This window comes from Argopecten irradians, chromosome 12 (assembly GCF_041381155.1).
Source record: "Argopecten irradians isolate NY chromosome 12, Ai_NY, whole genome shotgun sequence".
Taxonomy (NCBI): domain Eukaryota; kingdom Metazoa; phylum Mollusca; class Bivalvia; order Pectinida; family Pectinidae; genus Argopecten; species Argopecten irradians.
In genome coordinates this window covers 16,934,445-16,956,819 of record NC_091145.1, presented here as the reverse complement: position 1 = coordinate 16,956,819, position 22,375 = coordinate 16,934,445, and the positions used below count along the sequence as shown (strand labels likewise).

At 34.5% G+C, this 22,375-nt stretch overlaps 1 protein-coding gene across 4 annotated transcripts in view; it reads right to left on the bottom strand.

The window, feature by feature from the left end:
- Nucleotides 1-4,134: 4,134 nt before the first annotated feature.
- Nucleotides 4,135-22,375, bottom strand: part of LOC138336776 (uncharacterized) — a 47,975-nt gene continuing 29,734 nt past the window's right edge. Inside the window, exons 8-17 of one of the 4 annotated variants that reach the window (XM_069286337.1) lie at nt 21,935-22,083; nt 21,280-21,294; nt 19,532-19,546; nt 16,600-16,680; nt 14,316-14,508; nt 13,626-13,768; nt 13,011-13,126; nt 12,264-12,410; nt 11,913-12,012; nt 4,135-10,537 (exon numbers count right to left, since the gene is read on the bottom strand). In XM_069286337.1, the coding sequence (XP_069142438.1) occupies nt 10,385-10,537; nt 11,913-12,012; nt 12,264-12,410; nt 13,011-13,126; nt 13,626-13,768; nt 14,316-14,508; nt 16,600-16,680; nt 19,532-19,546; nt 21,280-21,294; nt 21,935-22,083 (1,112 nt within the window). In that variant the 3' untranslated portion in view covers nt 4,135-10,384. The remainder of the gene's footprint in view (nt 10,538-11,912; nt 12,013-12,263; nt 12,411-13,010; nt 13,127-13,625; nt 13,769-14,315; nt 14,509-16,599; nt 16,681-19,531; nt 19,547-21,279; nt 21,295-21,934; nt 22,084-22,375) is intronic. The other 3 variants (XM_069286339.1, XM_069286338.1, XM_069286340.1) reach the window with 3 other exon arrangements.

Below are 22,375 nucleotides of genomic sequence, written 5' to 3'. Positions count from 1 at the left end.
GACCAATTGGCTTGGGCTGTGGACGCGCTATCTCTGGATTGGGAGGGGATGCAGGCTTATGCATTCCCTCCATTCAACCTGGTGGGCAGGGTTCTACAGAAGTTTCGGACGCATCATTGCTCCCTCCTTCTGATAGCGCCCCTGTGGCCGAGACAACCATGGTTTCCGGAGCTATTGTCATTTCTGGTGGATGTTCCTCTGGTTCTTCCACTCAGATCCAATCTCCTGCGCCAGACTCGGTCACGGACGATGCATTCACGTCCCGAGATCCTCCACCTTCACGCGTGGAAGCTATCTCAGGAGGCCTCGCTCAGGCAGGCTTTTCTTCGGACGTGTCAGCCCGCATCGCCCGATCAATTAGGTCTTCCTCTTCTGCCGTCTACCAGTCACGCTGGAAGATTTTCTGTGATTGGTGTATCGGCAGGAAGATTGATCCGATCAAGGCTTCTGTCCAGCTGATTGCAGATTTCCTTCTCTATTTATTTAGGGAACGGAATCTCGCCTCTGGTACTATTGCGGGATACCGCACGGCTATTGCCAGTGTACTGTCTTTTCATGATAGGCGAGAGGTAGGTTCTTCCACCTCGTTGTCTGCTTTGATTAGGGGCTTCAGTCTGGACAGGCCTAGGGTACGGCAGTTAGCTCCACAGTGGAACCAAGCTCTTGCGTTAGAGTCACTGAAGGGGGCTCCTTATGAGCCTTTGGGGTCTGTCTCCCTAAAGTTTTTAACTTTTAAGACTGTCTTTCTGCTTGCCCTTGCCTCAGGCCGTAGGAGGAGTGATATCCATGCTTTGTCTGTTCACTCTTCGTGCCTTCGTTGGGCCAGAGATAGCTCTGCCGTTACCCTTCTCACTGATCCTGCCTTTTTGGCAAAGAATCAGGTTCCTGGTTTTTCGCCCGATCCCATTAGGATTCCTTCCTTGACAGTCTGTGTTGAGTCTGAGGAGAATGATCAGTTGCTGTGCCCCTGTCGAGCACTTAGGTTTTACCTTGATAAAACTAGGGGGGGGGGGGGGGCGAGGTACTCGATCTCGTCTATTCTTGCCCATTAAACAGGGTCAGCAGGATATCTCCTCCCAATCCATTTCCAGATGGATATGTCAGGTGATCAAGATTGCTTAGAGCTATCTAATGATCTATCTCGGGCGAAATGTAAGGTGAGGGCTCATGAGGTTAGAGCCCTTGCAGCTTCTTTGGCTCTCCTAAATGGGTCCTCATTCCAGGACATCATGTCTGCTGCCTTTTGGCGTGGTCAGTCTACTTTCACTGACTTTTACCTCCGGTCCCTGTCCTCTCATTCTGAGGGACTGTTTTCCTTGGGTCCAGTTGTGGCGGCTCAGTCTGTGACTGTTCCTCCGCCCTAGACATGGTATTTATTTTTGGTTTTAACTGTATGCGGGCAGGCATCACGATGGTACTCCTCTTTTCTCTGGGAGGTATTCCATTTTTTATCCCTTTCCTTCGGGGGGTTCCTGGAACCCCTTTTTATTCTCCCTACTGGGGCTTGTCTCCTGGATTTGACGTTTGATTGGGCTGCCTGGCTTCGGACTCTCCACTACGGTAAGACGAATTCGCATACTAAAGTTATGGTAACGTATTACTGAAATGAAATTGAGGTTTTTCAATGTAAAACCAATTTTCATGATGTAATACTTAACATAACTTTACGGAGTCCCACCCTTCTGTTTCCTCCCCTTTCCTCCTCAGCCATTTTGCCCCTGTGGCTCCATAAAGGGTTTTTGAGGAAGGGAGACCACTCTATGTTACTCTCGTCGAGTACGAGATGAGGTACGGTAGGGAGACGGGATTCTCAAATCTTATGTTTGTTGGGGCTACAAAGATGGGTGTAGGTAGCGTATTTGCATACTAAAGTTATGGTAAGTATTACATCATGAAAATTGGTTTTACATTGAAAAACCTCAAATTTACGCGACTCGCACGTGAGAAGAGGTAGCTCGCGTGTATGACCTTGAAAACATAGTTTAGTGCGCGCATATTTACAAATTTGGGGCATAATATAAGCTATGGAAATAAAACGAATTGCAGTTATTGAGAATATTAAGAGTCGCCATACCGGAAAGCCCGTTCATTATGGACGAGATGCACGCGGTTAAGCAGAAACATTCAGTACTTCAAAATTATTTTCTGTTTTATAATAAAACAGAAAATATTCGTATTTATCATGAATACCCCAGTGACAAACTGTCTACCTGTTACCCCTCCATTTTATTTTCCGGAGAGATGTGATTGAAAACTCATTATGTAATACTAGCACGCGCCGTCTGTCCGCATTACGCGGCACGTGCGTGAAGAGTTATGAGCCAAACTCTGACATCGTGTAATTTCCCTAGGTGGTTTTCAAACCATTGTTACCGAAACGAAAACAATAGAGGAATTTGAATAGTGTTCGTCAGAGCAGACGACACTTTATCTCCGTAACAACAGGTGACGTTAACGCCATCAGATAGGGTAACCCCACGTGAATATCGCGTGAAGCGTGACGCGCCAATATGTCTGAATGGTCATAGCGTTGCGGTCGTTTATTTCTATCATTTCCCTTTTCCTTTTTACACTGTAACATTAAACTGCTTTGTCATTTGTTACACACGGTCGTCACACAGAAACTAGTGGATATTGACCTTTCAGAACATCGGCCAAGGTAATAGCGAAAGTTAAAACGAAATATTGAAATTGGAAGTTGCGTTTTGACGATTAAAACGGAAACTAGAGAACGAATCGAGACTTTTTGTCGCTCAACAGTTTTCCAAATGAACTATGGACAACCCTAGATCCATATACGTGCATGGGCGTAGGTGGTTGATTATAGGTAATTTAATTCCCTGTTTTATCTCGAATTCAGGCTCTATTCCGTGGCAAGGGCCAAGAAAGACTAAAACGAATTTGCATTTAATATATATATATTTTGTCAAAATATAACCTAATTAGCCAGTATTAATGTTTCAAAAAAACAACGAATAGGCCAATGACACTTGAAAGCATCACACTCAGATGCATGGAACGATCAGAGTTGTAGAAAACGGTAAAATATCATTTGCGTACTGGGTTTAGATATTTGTTGTAACGTTCAGTAGTGTTATGTTCAGGTCATTGTTGAGAGAAACATTTATATTTACTGACTTTAATTACATATGGACAAGGTTACGTATCTCTATGGCGTTTCCTGTTGATTGTTTTAGTATCAAGTAAAATGTAAATACTAAACAGTGCTATTACTCTACAGGAAAGACGTTTATTTGATCTCTTAAAGGCCCACTACCTTTCCGGAGTAAAACATAGAAGTTTCTTAAAAAAACATTTATAACATCAGAAAATATATACCGATGGTCTAAGATGAGGTTACAACACCAAACATATGCGTAATATATTATAACGGCGGAGAGTCATTTCGCTGTTACCCGTCTTGCGCAGTGATGGTCAAATACCGCGCGGTATTTAGGACGACGGTGAAAAAAACATACGACGACCTGTGTTATGAAAATTAAAATTTTATTTATTTTAATCAAATTGTTTTTACGGTAAGTTATTAACTTTTGCGATTATCGATCTCGTTTCACATTCACATTTTAAAAACGAAAAGCCGTTTCGGAAAGGTACATTGTAGTTGCCGTTTAATTAACACATCACAAGGAACTTACAACAATGTATGTCACTCCTGGCAGTGGTATAATCTGGTTGATAATAGGAAGTAGTGATATATGTCCTTTGGTCATTTACTTTAGCACCTGAATGTGTTTGATCTATTGACAGATTTTACAGGTGTGACATTTTTAATTGGTTCATCAATTTTGACCTGGACAAGTGATTTTTCTATTCGGGAGTACATATCAATCCTGAGAAATGTAAAAAAAAAAAAAAAAAATTAATCCACTGAATAGTGACTGAAGTAGAACTGCTGTATGACAGCCGTTCTCATCCAGCAGAGTAACACAGTCCATAGTCCATAATATATGGTAAAATGGTACAATGTACAAGTAGCTGGCCATATTTTGAAGACCGAAAATATTTCCTGCCATTAATATATCCTTAGATTTTCTATTTAGTTGTTGTCACTGTTTTAATAAAGACTAAATATTATGAAATGAGGCAAAAAGAAAAGATAACAAACACACAGAATTTTCAGTCTTGTATATTTTATTTCATTACAAAGAGGAAGAATTTATAAGACAATTACTCATGATGAATCCATCCATGAGATTTTGTCTTTTTTGCTTGAAGGTTTATAATGTGGAGTGTGTGTGTGCTGTAGTTAGGAGAATACATCACAAGTGTTTCAGCCATAATCTCCACGGACAGCTCACAAACTAGAGCATAACATCTTAAAGTGGAAATAGTTCCAGGCCTAGGCACCAGTGACTGTAGTGTAATATCATGGCATGATACAATGTATAATATAACCATAATACAATATCTGAAATGTATATCCATAGTACACATTTATTATACACGTATAATCATTATACAATGTATTAATTTATTATACAAAGTGTTTATGTATCACAATTATACAAAGTATCAATAATTATACAAAGTATCAATTATTATACAAAGTATTTATGTATAACTATTACACAATGTATCAAAGTATTTATGTAAAACCATTATACAAATATTAAGTGTATAAATGTAATCATTATATAACGTATATATTAACTGTGTATTACCGTTATACAAGATCAAAGTGTATAAGTATTATACAAAGTATGCATGTACACTGTATAACCATACACATTGTATTATGTACATATGTATACACATGTAACTGACAGAACACCACTAAAAGTACTTGTTTTTACATTCACAATTATCACATTTGTAACATCACATTCACATTATACAGGTATTTGAAGTTTGTTCAATTTCTATATTTATATACATTGTATTTTGCAATTAAAAAATGTATATAACATATTTTGCTAGGTTAAAAGAACCCTATGTCGAACTGGCTCTACTTCTGAATTTTTTGGCATTAACAATGAGATAAATGGATACTGATAAAAAATAAAGCTTTCTTCCCTCACATTAGAGTTGTGTCTTATTTAGCCAGGAATTCTTTATCAAATTAGTTTTTGCCAGTGTATGGACAAGTCAAACTCCTCGCCAGGAATTTAGTGGAACTCTTCTTTTATCTTTTATTAAAGAAACATGATGGCATGGTCACCCTTAAATGAAGAATAATAAATAAGATATAGTTTTTGGTAATTCATGAGTACATGGAATATTCTATAGATCAATTCATATATAAAAGACTGTAAACGATGTTACTATAAGAAACCATATACCATTGAATTACATGTAAAAAACATTCTCTACAATATGTTAAACACCAATTTAGCCCGAGACAATGGAGGAAGGGAGGTAACTCCTAAAACAAATTTCATAATACACTAAATGATATCCGACTGGAGACATCGAACATTAATACAGAAACAATTTTCTTGTTATACCTCTTTGTATCTATGGGAAATCTGTGTCTGTGATAAAATCGCAACAGTCAAATGATGGTCAATCCGTACTGTTCTTGAAAATTAACATTTACAGGCACAATTAATAAAAACAAAAGACCAAAAGACACAAAATCATAACAAAGAAAAACAAAATGTTTGCACTTCTATTGCTAATAAGTAATTAAATATACAGTAATGAAATGATAAATAATTTTTAACATAATATGTTACATCATAATGAGAAGATAACACAGAAATATGGTTAAAGTGGTTGTCAGTAACTCAGACTAGTTTATTATGAGTTTGCATAATACAGTTATTTCCCTATTATAAGGGCAAAAACTCTATTATACAAATATGGAATATGCTAATCTAGGTTACTACTAATAAAAATTTCAATACTTAATATCACTCTGATTAACATCATTACTATGATACAAAGATATGATATTCTCTGATGTGGCGATGTAAGGTATGGATTATAGTATATGTTGTATATCTGATAGCTCTTCCTGCCGGGGAATGTGAATACTAATATTATATGGTAAATAAAACATGAAACATTTGGTGACTTCATTTAATAAAAGGCACCTTTCATAATACAGGTACAAAACTTTGATTTGAAACATAAGTATAGATATATATATTTATACATTAGTATAAGAAATTGTTTTACAATAATCACTTAAATAAATTGCTATAAAATGATCTACAGTAATAACTAAGGACAACAATGAACCCATCACATTGATCTACTGAAATCAACCACATTTTGATCATAATTAGATAACTAATCTACAGCATAAGGTGAAAGAATGAAGAACTGATTCCTATTATTACTATTCGGTCTTTGCATATTGCAGAGTTATCCCCCTTGTGAATAGGTATCCATCACTATGTCATTATTTCGTGAGTGAAATTCACATTGTTTTGTCTGAAAGGTATGACGTTACAAACAATACCTACATGCAAGGGCAGTTAGCTCTGTAATATGCAGCAAATTCAGAATTTAAAAGTTTATAAGGTAAAAATGAATATTTTCATATGTCATACATTCTACTAGGGAACACAACTGAAACCTTGTCTGACCTTTGTAAGACCTTGACATATTAACTAAACATATACATTGACTACACGGGAAAAAAACCTAGCAATAGGCAAAGTCATTTAGGCAGCAAACTATTAACTTACGCTACAACACTACAACACTATGTACTTTCTATTGTGATTAAAACCATTGATGCTGACTTTACAACAGAAAAGCCTACAACACACATAACATTGTGTCAGGGTATGTTCTCTCTCAAAACCACACCAGTACACACAATTTTCTACAAAAGCTAGCTATTTCGATTATCTTTTCCTAAACCCATATGATCAGCATTGGCTGTAAGGCTAACACATAATGTCAGAAATCAAATGAATCAGCCATGACTTCATGTCCAGTTTTCAGAAAACAACAATTGTGAAAGGTGAAATGCAATATTTTGGAAAATTGATTTATTAAAATTACCACAAAATTAAAAAGACAAACCTGAATTGTACAGTACATGTTGGTGAAATGGAAAGCACTTTTAAAATTTATTAGATGTCTACAAATAAATAACCAACCATTATATTTACATACACTAAGTGTTTCAATCCACAGATGCTAAAGCAGTGCCTCACAACATGCAGTTTTATAAAAGCCATTTTGTGTCACTGATGTGCATACAATGTTAATTGTTGCAATACATACAAACATTACAGTGTTGAAATTAAAAAGGCTCAGGATAAGGGGAGACAACTACATTACATATAACTAGGAGCCCTAACACAACCAATTACTTAGTATGATGGTGATGTATCCTTAAGTAAAGGGGAGACAACTACAGTACAAGGGAGATAACTAGGAAAGGGCATCCTGAAGTAAAGGGTAGACAACTACAGTACAAGGGAGATAACTAGGAGTACTAAAACAACCTATTATCTAGAGAAACAGTAGATATCCTGCCACTTGAAATACTTAAATGATGGGCCATTTAGTCGATGATAAGTTATGGAAATTTGCATTTTAATCTTTTCTTAATGAATTTTTCATTGTAGTCTTGTAGTATATATGTAAATCAATAGCCTGAAGCAAACATGTTTTAAAAAATCACACCAACTAAAACTGCTATATGATGTAGTCACCATCTTTAGTTAACATATTCACCCCTGAAGACACATTTAGACTCTTCTAAATCAAGGACTAAAGCAGTCTATTATGAAATTTCAGGGAAAATGGGATAAAACTGTTCATTCAGTTTCACAACCTTTCATGAAGCAGTCACAACCTCAGATAAATATCTGTCCATATAGAAGGACCTGCGTTGGAATCTGTAAATGAGTATTATTCAAATATTTTGAGATTTTCATTTAGTATTTGGCAATTTTGTACAAAATTTTTGTTGAGTGATGAGATTTCTTTGTAATACATTGGCAAGAATGTAACAGTACGAATAATTTTTTCTTTGCATACAAACTATGTATGTTAAAATACTATTAAAGCAGTCTAGAGCTAAATTGATGATGAAAAAGACATCATTGGTCACCAGAATTCCAAACAATGTAACAAAGATACAAACAATGGAGATAGCAGAAATTTGAGTGAAGACAACCTACATATATATTTTGCTTATTGCTACGACAATTACAACCAAATCACTGAAAACATCTCCAAATCATGCAATATCTGGGTGGGGAAACTAAATATCTTTTAAAATGTAAATCATGCACAAACAAGCAGTAACATGTGTTTGTAACATGTACATGTTTATCATGAGAAGATGGAAAATAATAACCAAATGAAAATATTGGAATGATTAATATCAAAAACATAAATTTAGCAAAAAAAGTCTCAATCTTATTGCATGGAAATCATCTAATAATAGCTTAACATAAGCACTGAATATTTCATGTGTACATTCACTGGAATGTGTGTAGGGTGGAATTAATTAAGTTTCATCAATAGCACAACACATATGTAAATTAATGATTTTTCTTTTCTTTGAACTACTTCAAAATACTAGTCACTCAATCATGTCAACAGGAAAGGTTGTGTCCAATAATAATAATAATGATCACCTATTAAAACGTTTAAGTGATGTATGCTGTTAAAAGGAAGTCATAATTTAGATCATCCTTATTGCCTATATAAGCCCATGTTCATCAATAAACTCAATAGACGCACAAATAAGCTCAAATAAGTTCAAGTTCACAAATAAGTCTACATATATAAGTTTATGTTAAAAAATAAGCGGTTTCTTAATCTTGGTACAATCATCAATTCAAAATACAAAGCTAAAATTATTTTTAAAAAACTTCCTCGTTCTACAATGCTTCGGTTAACACAATGAGTTGGGGTTGGTTGTGGGATCTACTGCATCGACCCAATAAGCACCCATGGCGATTGAAAAAATGAAAACCATAGATGTGCTTAAAAGGAACAAAGGATTTGGGCAAATCTTTCACAAATTTATTGCACAGAGCAAGTCATCAATCAATTAACAAAAGAAATCAAATAGAATAACCTACAAGATTTCCATAGCTCTTGGTCTGTATTTGAGTAACCATAGTGAAACTGATGCCTTAAAAAGAGAGGGTGACACTTACAAGGACTGGGACCCTTATTGGGTCCAATAAGGCATCCTGTTTTTACATGATATAATGTTGCTTTATTTATTTTACTTGCCTTCATAATTATGAAGGCTCTTTTGAATCCATCGAAATTGATGTCATGAAAATGAACAGAACAACACATCGTATCTAAACAGTATAAAGCTAGGGTTTACCAATATTGTAGATATATATATCTTTGATGGAATTTGTGTTAAACAAAAATAGATTTCGGTTCTGTAAACAGTTTGTTAATGGGAATGTAGACTTAAATCTGTAAAAATATATAAGTATTATAATGAGTGGAATGTTTATTATATAGATTTAACAGGTATGGAATATCATATAAAATAAGATAAAAACATCAACAATGGTTACACAAGTGACAATACGAGGTATATAATGATGTTGAACACACGTACACAATACCTTAGCAGTATTTCTATATAATAGTTGAGTATACATGATGTTGTAGAGAAAACTGTCTACAGTTTAATACCACTGCGTCCTCTAACTGCGATAAAACAATCGATGATGATAATTTATTACTAAAATGATAATAATCCCTTAGTATTCCATCTTTACACACATTACAGTGTTGCCTCCCTTCAAGGTAGGTATCGATTATGACATTATTCTCTAAAGAATACACTCAAAAGCAATACCTATTGGCAAGGGAGGTAACTTTGTAATATTTAAAATGCAATACAGAATAGGAGAAATATTTGGCCATGAAGATTTTCCCTGTGTGAATATATTTTGTGATCTTTTTACTATTCACAAATATATCAAATTTTGAATCAAAAACACTATATTTCTACCAATAGACCACATCAAAATCGACTGTTTTGACCCAGAATTTGATTTTGAATATCTATCATCTCGCAGTAAACATTTGTGAGACTGAACAACCTTTAGTTTAATGCAGATACTGATCATGTCAAGAGCATACACAATGACATAAAATTGAACGATACAGTATGATAACAGTATGGACGCAGCATATTTACAGTAAGATTTTTTGACAATCATAAGGCAGTAAGATAAATTGTACCCATCATACATGATGTACAAGTCGTACGTTTGTACATCTGGTTCTCATGTGAGATGACACCAGTAATGTCCAACTCCTTAGCTTTGTTGTCTCCAGTATCTTCTCATCCAAGTATTTGTTGAATCCTGGGTAATCTTTTAACCCAACGATTCTCACATACATTTATATCGTTTCTATGACAATATCAAAGTGACAGTTATGGAAGAGACCGGTGTGATCACAGTGCCACCTAGGAAGACTGCATGGCCCATTTTGCGAAAGCCTTGACCCCGTTCCTGGCCCACTCATCGCCAGTGATGCATGACTGTTCAAACATGTCCATGTTGGCTAGACTGCACGCTCCGATGTAGGCCGCATGGTAACGCTGGGGGGAGGCATGAACCTAAAAGTGGAAAATAGGATTATTGAGTGTAACTTGTCCTAACTGTATGCCACATGGAACAGTATATATGGCCGTTATAGCCCGACTAATTAACAAGTAAAATGGCATACAATTCCACCAGATTACACTGGAATAGACAAAAGCTAGTTTTGACAAGTTATACGTAAGACATTAGCTAAACTACACACTTTAGTGTACGTAATTTGATTATGGTCCTTCCAGTAAAAGTACAATCATAAACTCTAAATCATATTCATACTATTGTATTTGTATTTTTCCTCAATATATCTGTACTGTGAAAGGACAAAACCCATTCTGTACACTGTTATTGATATCAAACTATCTAGTTAAGGAATGTAACATAAATACTATGATATAAATATAACACAACAGACATTATTTTCAACATGCCAAATAACACATGAATTTTTTTTACTTAATTCATGTAACAACAAGGACATAGTCATTCAGATCCCCCGCCAATGGAGATATCAAAGCTGAAGTAAGTTTGATTGTGGAGACTTATGTGTATGAAAAAAAACCCAGGAAAATGGAAGTTGAGCTAAAGAAAGATGGAGTATAATTCAAGTAGAGCAGGGCTGCAATTGTTGAATCAGGTATACAGCCTTGACATTTATATTAGACTATATACACAAAGATGGGTGGAGTTTTGCAAAGTAACATTTACCATTTACCATGATATTTTCAGCAATGTTTCCATGGTAACGGAAAAAAGCACAAAAAGTGAAAACCTACAAATAGCAAAAGGCACTACTAGACCATAAGAACAATGTGTCTATGAAGTTTCATGGAAATATCTCTGCTGGTTTTAGAGTTGTGCTCCGGAAACGATTCTTACACAAAAATCTGCCATTTTCAGCAATGTTTCCATGGTTACAGAAAAAAGTACAAAAAGTGAAAACCTTGAAATAGCAAAAGGCACTACTAGACCATAAGACCAATGTGTCTATGAAGTTTCGTGGAAATATCTCTTCTGGTTTTAGAGTTATGCTCCAGAAACGAACCTGGTACAAAAATATGATATTTTCAGCAATGTTTCCATGGTTACGGAAAAAATGCAAAAAATGAAAACCTAAAAATAGCAAAAGGCACTACTAGACCATAAGACCAATGTGTCTATGAAGTTTCGTGGAAATATCTCTTCTGGTTTTAGAGTTATGCTCCAGAAACGAACCTGGTACAAAAATATGATATTTTCAGCAATGTTTCCATGGTTACGGAAAAAATGCAAAAAATGAAAAACTAAAAATAGCAAAAGGCACTACTAGACCATAAGACCAATGTGTGTATAAAGTTTCGTGGAAATATCTCTACTGGTTTGGGCGGGGGATAATAAATACTATAGCAGTGTTACCTCTACAATGACTGATGGTGGAGCTAACTTAACGAGCTCTTTCTGTAGTCTCTCCGCAAATCCTGGCAGCATGGTAACACCCCCACTCAGGTAGATTGCTCTGTTGACCAAACATAATCATATAATACCAGTTAGTCATATCGAAGAAAGGAGGATGGTAAATGTATGTATCAAATATGTCGGACATGATATAATAACGGTAGTGATGTTGGTATGATGGTATTGGTGGTATGATATCTGTTCTTTTGTTAACACCTGTATTTACCTGTACATCTGTTTACACCTATATATTTACCTGTGCATTAGTTAACCATGTATTCACCTGTTTGTTTTACATCTGCATTTATTTACCTGTACATTTGTTTACGACTGTCTATAGGACAGTACTGTATGGCCTTGAACACCAGATTATGGACACATGGGTAGTCCATTCCCCAGAGGTCTGTGTGGAAGAAACCCTCCGGACTGTGGTAGCAGCTTCGGTTATGGATTACCTGTCTGTAAAAAGAGTAAAATGATATGTTACATTTCAAGACATGAATGTCACCTTTATATATTCCATCTTTGATTGTGACGTCAAGTGTTAGTGAGCATGAATACTAAGTGATGAAGTTGTCAGAATTTATGAATAATATCTCTCTTAGAGTCTTAATAGAGGTACTTATTTAACTCACTCACCCCTGAAATTTCATAATGGATTGGTCTATTCTGTGTTTCAGAAGAGCCTAAATATGTCTTCAGGGGAGAATGATTTAAGTTCAATGACTGATGTACAAATTTGATGACTTAATACATATTCTCAATTTACCTAAAATACCTCTCAGCACAATAATGTAACTAAGGGTACATATACATATATAGTTAGATATCTTATTTACCTGTGTGTACATATTCTCCATATATAGTTAGATATCTAATGTACATGTGTGTATATATTCTCCATATATAGTTAGATATCTAATGTACATGTGTGTATATATTCTCCATATATAGTTAGATATCTAATGTACCTGTGTGTATATATTCTCCATATATAGTTAGATATCTAATGTACCTGTGAGTATATATTCTCCATATATAGTTAGATATCTTTTTTACCTGTGTGCCCCCTCTGGTAGGTCATACTTGTCGAGGAAGACAGTGGACTGACAACTCTCTGGATCTTCAGCACATTTCTTCTCCATTTCACTGTAATCCTCAGCAACATAGCACGACTGAATGGAAACATCGAAGTGTATGTTATCTTTATTACAGCAAGATATAAACAATTTCTTAAATCTATCTAAAATAAATTTCATTCATACATGTATTCTACAGATGATGGATATACGAGGAACATTTATACCTGTACTGTTTTTCCTGGTAACTTATTACTTTTTCAGAAGTTGGAATAATACAGTTGAACCTGAACCTTTATTCATACAAATTGAACACTGTATTAAATTCAAAGTATTTTGTACTGTTTTTCAATATACATATTCAAGCAAAGTTAATTTGAATGCTGTGAAACCAGAAAGTAATTGTTTCCATGGTACAAAAAACTTTGTGTTAACAAGATTTGACTGCACAGAAACGTCTTGCCTTAGATAGTTTAATATGAAACAGTTAGTATGTTCCTCTAAAAATGCACAGACGAATATACAGTTCTGACATGACTGAAGAAAGGCATCATTTCACATGTAAAGGAATGTTAGACAATGACGACTGGTTTACCTGCTCCATGATGTGTCGTAAGATGAGCTGCTCCACTGGTGTCCCGAACACATATTTATTCTCCGTCAGTGAACTGTGTAAGCAATCCTCGACCTTCTGACCTCCGTAGGACTGACGAGACACTCCTCCCTCTATCACATAACCTACATATACAAATATCGCATTATTACAAAGCAACCAGACATTTTAGATTTTTTTTAATTTCGACTGAACTATACTGCTAATTACTTTGGTGTTATATAATTTCTTTTCTATATCTGGGAAAGAAAACAATTATTTAACAGACTTGTGTAGTTATGTGTAGATACTGATCAAATGAGATGTTTGAATTTCTTTCAGGTTTTTACATTTGTGGGTAGAAATATCTGATTAACCTATGGAAACAGTGACTTCAACACAGTTGAAAAAAGAATTTTGCTCTTTTGATTAAGTTGTTCCCACAGAAATATCAAAAATTTCAACACATGTTTCATATTTAACAGCAGTGAAAATGAATGGTTGTTCATCTTGACATCTGCAGATCTAATATGGAGAAGATATTTGTATAAATTAGTCAGTAGAATGTCTCAATTTTACAACACAAATAAGTCAGTATTATAAGAAGTGATCTATTACAGATTTGAAAAATAACCAATCATTTACAATTTGTATTTTATTTTTATGTATGTTTTATTTTCATCAGCGACAGACCATCACAGATTGGCAGGATTTCCATGCGCTGACCGATGTCCACCAATATTCCCGATGTTTTCTGGTAGGAGTAGAGGGCCAGCAGGGACTGCATGACCATACATACCCCCTTAACTCGGAACTGACCAATCAGAATCTCAAACAAGGCAGCCTTCAGCTGATCAGCAAGGTTTTGGGGTGTGCTCATCATGATCTGAAGACAAAGGTCAAAAGTTTACATAAAAGGAAAGCTAACTTTCAAAATGAGGCTAAAAACTAGGAAAACAATATCAAATTTGCATTAGTATTTGAATATTTCAAACATTATACATTATGTGAAGATTTCAATAAAAGAGACCTTGAACAAATATGAAATACTTCTACAGATGTTGTTCTTTTTCTCAGGAACTGTCTAAGATTTCATATTTTCTATAACAAACATTACTAAAGGTATATTTTAACTGTATTACAGTCTTCTTAAGTCCATTGGGCTACTGAAAACTACATTGTATGATACAATTAAAATATATTGCGGGTCATGTACATTTTCACAATTCAGCTAAAAAGAAACAAGAGGCCCAAGAGTCCTTGACGGTCACCTGAGTGCTGCTACAGAAAGAGCATTGCACAGTTGGTTCAAATCTATAAAAATTATTTACGAATTAAAATGAACTTTAAAGTTTAACTTTCGTATTAGAATTTTTATTTTTTGTTTTTTCATTTTGATAGTTAGTGTATTATGTTACCAAACCTTATGCTCAAAATTCCAATTTACTTTGCTAACATTAAACAACAAACCAATATAGAAGTCAGTCAGTGTCAGTGATTTTATAAATTTCACTTTTTAATCTATGAAGATTATTTGGTTCCATCAAACCTGTGAATTCAGAAGATTTTTTTAATTTTAGCCATTTTGACCCATTTTGGCCCCGCCCCCTCTGGTCCCTTGGGGTCAGCCAGGAACAATATGGATATGGTGTTAAAATGCTATTTCAGGCAAATAATTCTAACCCAGTTTGACTCATTTCCTATTAAAACTAAGCAAATAATGTTCGTAAATGTGTTTTTTCTATATAGACTATAGTAAATTTGACCCCATCCCCAGGGGAAAATCTGAGATCCCAGAGCCATGAAATTCACAATTTTTGTAAAGGGCCTTAAGACCTTCCAATCTATGAAGAGTATTTGGTTCCATTAAATCTGTGAATTCAGAAGAAGATTTTTGAAGTTTTAGCCTATTTGACCCTTTTTGGCCTCGCCCCTAAGACCCCTGGGGGTCGGCCAGGACCAATATGGATATGACGATAAAATGCTATCTCAGGCTAATAATTCTAACCCAGTTTGATTAATTTCCTATGAAAAATAAGCAGATAACATTCATAAATGTGTTTTTCCTATATAAACTATAGTAAACTTGACCCCCTCCCCAGGGGGAAACATGAGACCCCAGGGTCATATAATTCACAATTTTTGTAAAGGACCCTAAGACCTTTCCATCTATGAAGAGTATTTGATTCTACCAGTTCCAGAATTTCAGAAGAAGATTTTTGAAGTTTTAGCTTATTTGACCCCTTTTGGCCCCACCCTAAGGCCCCTGGGAGTCAGTCATGGAAAATTTGTTAATAGGATTCAATGGCCATTTCATAGGGATAATTCTGACAACATTTGACTCACTTTTTTTTTACAAATGACCAAATAATGCTCAAAAATGTGTTTTCCCTATATAAACTATAGTAAACTTAACCCCCTCCCCAAGGGGAAACCTGAGACCCAAGGGTCATATAATTCACATATTTTGTAAAGGACCTTTAGACCTTTCTATCTGTGAAGAATATTTAATTCCATCACATCTGTGAGTGGAGAAGAAGATTTTTGAAATTATAGTCAATTTTACCCCTTTTGGCCCCTCCCACAGCCCCCAGGGGGGTGGGGACCATATAATTCACAATTTTGATTGGCCTTATGCCTTAGAAGGTTTGTGCGAAATTTCATTGAATTTGCTTCAGCGGTTTTTGAGAAGAAGTCGAAAATGTAAATTGTTTACGGACATACGAAGGACGACGCACGCCGGACGCCGCCGGACAAAAGGCGATTAGAATAGGTTACATGAGACTTTGTCTCAGGTGACCTAAAAATTCATACGTTAGCAATTTGTGAAGTTTTCGCAATATGGATTTAAAGGTAGACATCCGGCATTCAACCATTTTTCAATATTTCACGGATCAAATTTTTGGGATAATAGCAATATCCCGCAAAATTGCGAAAATATCATCACCACGAAAATAAGCGGCTGTATGGTACGTACCCAGTACTCCGTGGAGTCCACATTCAGGTCTGTGAAAATCTTCTTTAACACAGCAGGCATCACCTCTGTGTCAACGTTGAACTGAAACCAGAGAGAGCAAGTGATATGAGTTATCTCCCTTTGACTGTACAGCAACAAGCCGAGATAAATACCATTTTTGTGACTGGGTTAAAAACCATACCAAGCTTAGAGGAAGCCTCATGATTTGTCAAAATTGACCAACTTAACAAAAAGATGTAACAAAAAATATTCTGATATTGAATATAAATATGGAAACCTTTGTATATCTGTAGTTGTATTGAAATGATATAAGTTTTTCATCTGTCTAACAGCGAGATGCCAAATTAAGATAATAAAATAATATTCTAGACAGTTTCATGCTTTGATAGAAGACTTGGGGTTTTTTGTTTTCCCTCTCAAGTCTCATTGTGACAATTTAATAAAGTGTAGCTTGACATTACAAATGTCTCGTTTCAGATTAGCTGTTTCTACAATTTACATACAAACATCAATAATCAAACGAATAAATCAATTTGTGTTGAGAATTCCTCATACAACCAGTTTCTCATACCCGGGTACTTTAATTGACATAGCTATAATATGAAATTATAATCACAGATACAATTTCTTTCTGTTCTATCAACAGATACACCTATCAACAGATACACATTGTATTTGACTGTATTTGTAGGTTAAAGTTAATTCATGAATGAAGCATTAACATTTCCCATCACGACAATAAAGCATGATCATTATTATCTACAGGATTACCACATGTCCATGGAAGGATTAAGCTAACAGTTTTTATTCTTCATTGATGACTGACTTGTTCAGACTGAAATGAGATTATTGTTGACTCATTATCCGATATAATAAGCAGCAGGCTGACGGAGTCAGCTCATCAGCATAATTTACATTAAATTCATTAAAATTAGAACAGCAGATAAAACATATTGTGATCCTGTGATTTCATTAACATAAATTTCTGGTTCACTTGTAAAAAGCATCTCTTTAAGTTGAGGAAAATGTCAAGCTACGTTGTGAATGGGATAAAGAAGAGTTGGGAAATCTGTCTTCACAAAGTTTTACACAAACAGACCCTGGTCTCCTAGCTCTGTAAGCTGATTTCATCTGTCTTCACAAAGTTTTACACAAACAGACCCTGGTCTCCTAGCTCTGTAAGCTGATTTCATGAAACATCTAACATCTTAACTGGCACTGGCTTGATTTTTTTTTTTAGTTAGAATCTCTTAAATTCTTCTGAAATTTTTTCCATTACATTTTCATATTTTCATTCTTTTGAAGAAATATCATGAAACTCTTTTGATATAAATACCTAACATTCAAACTTTACTACATTGAACACAGATTTGGCATGAAATTTTGGCCGTATATGTTGCTTCGGCAGCTAATATTTTACAAACTATCCATATACAATGGATATTTTCGTCATATGTTAAATGCTATAATTTATACATTGTACAAGGTTTATATATACACATGTATCTGGTATACAATTTATAATCAATATAGATTCTATAAATTATGATTTACTAATTTTATACTGTACAAGTCTATGAAATATATCAAATATATTTTCAGGGGCTTTGTGCTTATTTAATTGTTTAAAAGTTGTGCAACAAAAAAGAACAATCAATGACACAGCTCTGAAAAAGAACCACTGAACACATGAAGCAGGCAAAGTAGGTTTGATAAAACAAGTTCTAAAATAGGTCATCATACATCTAAAGTAGGTCATCAGACATCTAAAGTAGGTCATCAGACTTCTAAAGAAGGTCATCAGACTTCTAAAGTAGGTCACCAGACTTCTAAAGTAGGTCACCAGACTTCTAAAATAGGTCATCAGACATATAAAGCAGGTCATCAGACAGTAGGTCACTAGACTTCTAAAATAGGTCATCAGACATCTAAAGCAGGTCATCAGACAGTAGGTCATCAGACTTCTTAAGTAGGTCATCAGACATCTAAAACAGGTCATCAGACATCTAAAGTAGGTCACCAGACTTCTAAAATAGGTCATCAGACTGGCCTATAACTATGATCTAATCATACTTCCACCACCATTGCTCTACCTATGCATCAAAACACTTTTGAAACACCAATATAGGTCAAAGTTGAATCTAACTATAGACAGTCATGCTGTATGGTTCCCTGAAAATTTCAGCATTGAACTTGGATGCATGCTCAGAACAACCTTCTTAAACTGTCTTAACTCTTAAGATATAGCATTCTACTCCATCCTAAATTTGATGTCTAATTGGTTCTTACACATCATATAAGGGTAATAAAACATACATAATAAAATATATGAAATCGAGATGAATGATTAATAAAATCCTTTTTCAGTTTTTAACAAATCACAATTCAATCTATTTTTAGTTATGGTATAGAATAAAATTTTCAATGATAAATCATTCTTTGTAACTGATCTAGTTCTTGCAGAGGTATGGGACATCGCTCATAACCTGCCATTTGGAATCAGTGTTACAGGGAATGGGGGTTGCTTGGTCAGGGTAGGTATTTGGAGGGATATAGACCATGTGCTGTCATGTACCTCAGGCAGGTAGAGGGATCATGAACTGCCTACCTCATGCAGCGGGAGATAAGACTAGGGGGATGCATGTGTTTTTGGTGCGGGTGTTTTGAAATTCAGTTATGCCTAGATTTTTAAAACTTAAAAAAAAATGGTAGTCAAAAAGATTCTAATAAATACCAAAACTAAACCAAATTAAGGAAAATAAAAAATCACTATCAAAGAACAGCGGTGTTAGAAACATGTGTTTGGCGTTAGTAGAAAGCAAGGCAAACAACAACCATGACAATAACATGCAAATGAGGATGACAAAGGGAGGTAACAACCACAGGAAAACCTGTACCACCAGGTGGCAGCACGGTGTAGGGGAGCACTTACTGCCTTCATATGATCCTGTGAAATGTAAAAATGGACACAAACATATCAGCATCAGGTGTACATCGCCATGGCAACAGTGTTCAGAATCTTGTCAGCCAATCAATGTTCAACAAATATTTGTCTATGCATGAAACATTAAAAAGTAAAAATTTGTTTTCTTTAGATATTTTTAACCACCATCTTGTTTTAATATCAGGAGGACAAGATTCTGATTCAACGTCTCCAAAATGCTTGTGTCTCGATTATAGATTTCATGCATTAATTAATAAGATCAATATATATGATTAAAACAGTGTCCTTACACTAAAATTCCAGTTACTGTATATTCTTAATATAAAATAACTAAACTATCCCTGTTTCTCATGAGGAATCGAAAGATGTCTAATTAATGTTCAATTTACATTCTATCATAAAGAAATATCAATTCTGTTCATGTCTAGTTGACAAAGTCTCATAACTACATTTCAATAACTTTATATAGTCAAACTGGTAAAGTATTACCGGTATGTAAAAAGAAAATGAAACACTTCATAACTACATTTCAATAACTTTATATAGTCAAACTGGTAAAGTATTACCGGTATGTAAAAAGAAAATGAAACACTATGTCACCAGGGATTTAAACTTTGAACTCTGAAAACTGTTCAAATCTTATAGTTTTCAATTCAATTCATAGTGAACGATTACTAAATAATCCACTACTGGTATCCAATCAATATCAAATGCAAGTATTGTTTTCAAAAGTTATGGTCCATACTCTTATCATTATTTGTAAGTATAGTGATCAATATATTCAATCTGCACATCAAACTTATTATAGTGATGTTAAACAAATCCTAGTTATTGTAATCATTTTTGCAGCAACTTTGTAAAAATTTGTAAATTTGCAATTAATTAATAATTAACATAAAATGTGACAGACATTAGTAAATCCAAAACAATCTATCACTTATTTACTCCTTGAATATTATTTCAAACATGTTTGTGACTTTCACTACAACCCTATATACCATCTACACTAATAATTCTGTTGGATTCAAACATCCATCTGATCACTGGCTCCCATGACCTTAGTAACGTTTGTTAGTCGTGCAAGTGATAACTCAAGACTCGATCTGCATATATTTTCTACATACAGAATATACGTATATCTTCTGGTTCTATAACTTATTGATTCAAAGCTAAACATTTCATCAAAATGAAACATCCTAAATGCTGTTAAATGGCCAGATTCTTGACCACCCTATTTGTCTCTATAATGAAACCTGCATTCATAGATGGCTAAGTCCATTTTAACAAATAAGGGGGTGTTGAGGATCATAATGATATGAAGAGAAAACAGTCTTAACATCCAAACTTGTTCATTTTATCAATCTTGGAAAAGTAGCTTCAGATTTCATAAATTTTCAACTATTTTAGGGCTTAATAACTTGAGCAACATTTTTTTTTTTTTTTTTTTGCAAACACTCAGAAAACATAATCGTTTGTGCTATATTCAAAGTGTTTGGTTGATTTTTGGTAAGCCTTTTTGACTATAAAAGGTTGTTGTTTGTATAGATATGAAATTTCATGCAAGTTTGAATGCTATAATTTAATTGTTAAATAGAATACAATATCATGTCAATATTTCTAGAAGCGAAACTCAAAGCTAACAGTAAAGAAGAATATATTATTTGAGAATATATCTCCACTGCATTCTATAGAAGGATAAACTGTTATATAATCACAAAGTTTGTGAGATCACTTACGACGACATTTTCAGACTGAAACGTGATTTATGACACCATGAACACAGAGCAAGTTTAGTTACAAATCAGTAGCCTCTACGTATAGTTGGTTACACTGGAAATCATGGAACAATGAACAGACATTTCTTCAATGAATTTCTGGATTATGTAATATTGTCTAGAATTTTTTTTCCTCCTCAAATTTCACCTAATTTGAACTAAAATAATTGTGAATGATTGATGATGAATGTTTGAGTGAGTAAAATCAAACATTTCATTCAATGTTCCTACAAAATCTTAAGATGAAGTTGAAATTTTTCAGACATCTCATAAAACCTTATGATTTCTGAAGGATTTTTCAAAGTCTTTAAATGTTCTTTAATGTTGCTAAAATAAATAGTACACAGCTTCATGTTCACACATGAAAAAATGTCTAATTCATTGATTATAGTATCATAGTAGCAGTTGAAAATATAACAGAAAACAATAAAACTAAACTTATAAAAAACATCAGGAGCAAAAAAGTTAATGTAGAAAATACAACTCAATAAAAATAACACAATATCCTGAGATAAAGAATTGGCATCATATAAAAAATATCAAATTTATTGACCACCTTCTCTCAAGGACAATTTTGCGACAAATGGCACAGTATTTTTTGGCAGTTTAGACTGACCTTATCCATCTTATTTGTTGGTCTAACTGCCTTCATCAGGGTTGAGGTCTTCCTGACGTCCGGATGATATGCCTGGATACCGATGTGGATCTCGGAGCTGTCCTTTCTCCTGGCTACGGTACTAGGGAAGAACAGCTCAGGCAAACAGGCTGAAAATTCAACAACATATACCGGTAATGTGTTGATAGAAGCTAAAATCAGAATAAGATATCTAAACAGAAAGAGCTTGTAACAAGTATAACCATCAAGATTTTAAAATGAACAATTTTTGTAATGCATGCAGTTTGTTTATTTCTATATAACAAGTGAACTAATTTTCAAATTATCTCCCTTTAACTGGACCCAATCTATAAAAATGAATAATAATTGTAATATATGCAGTATTTTTATTTCTATATGGTGAGCTATTTTTCAAATTATCTCCCTTTAACTGCACCAAAC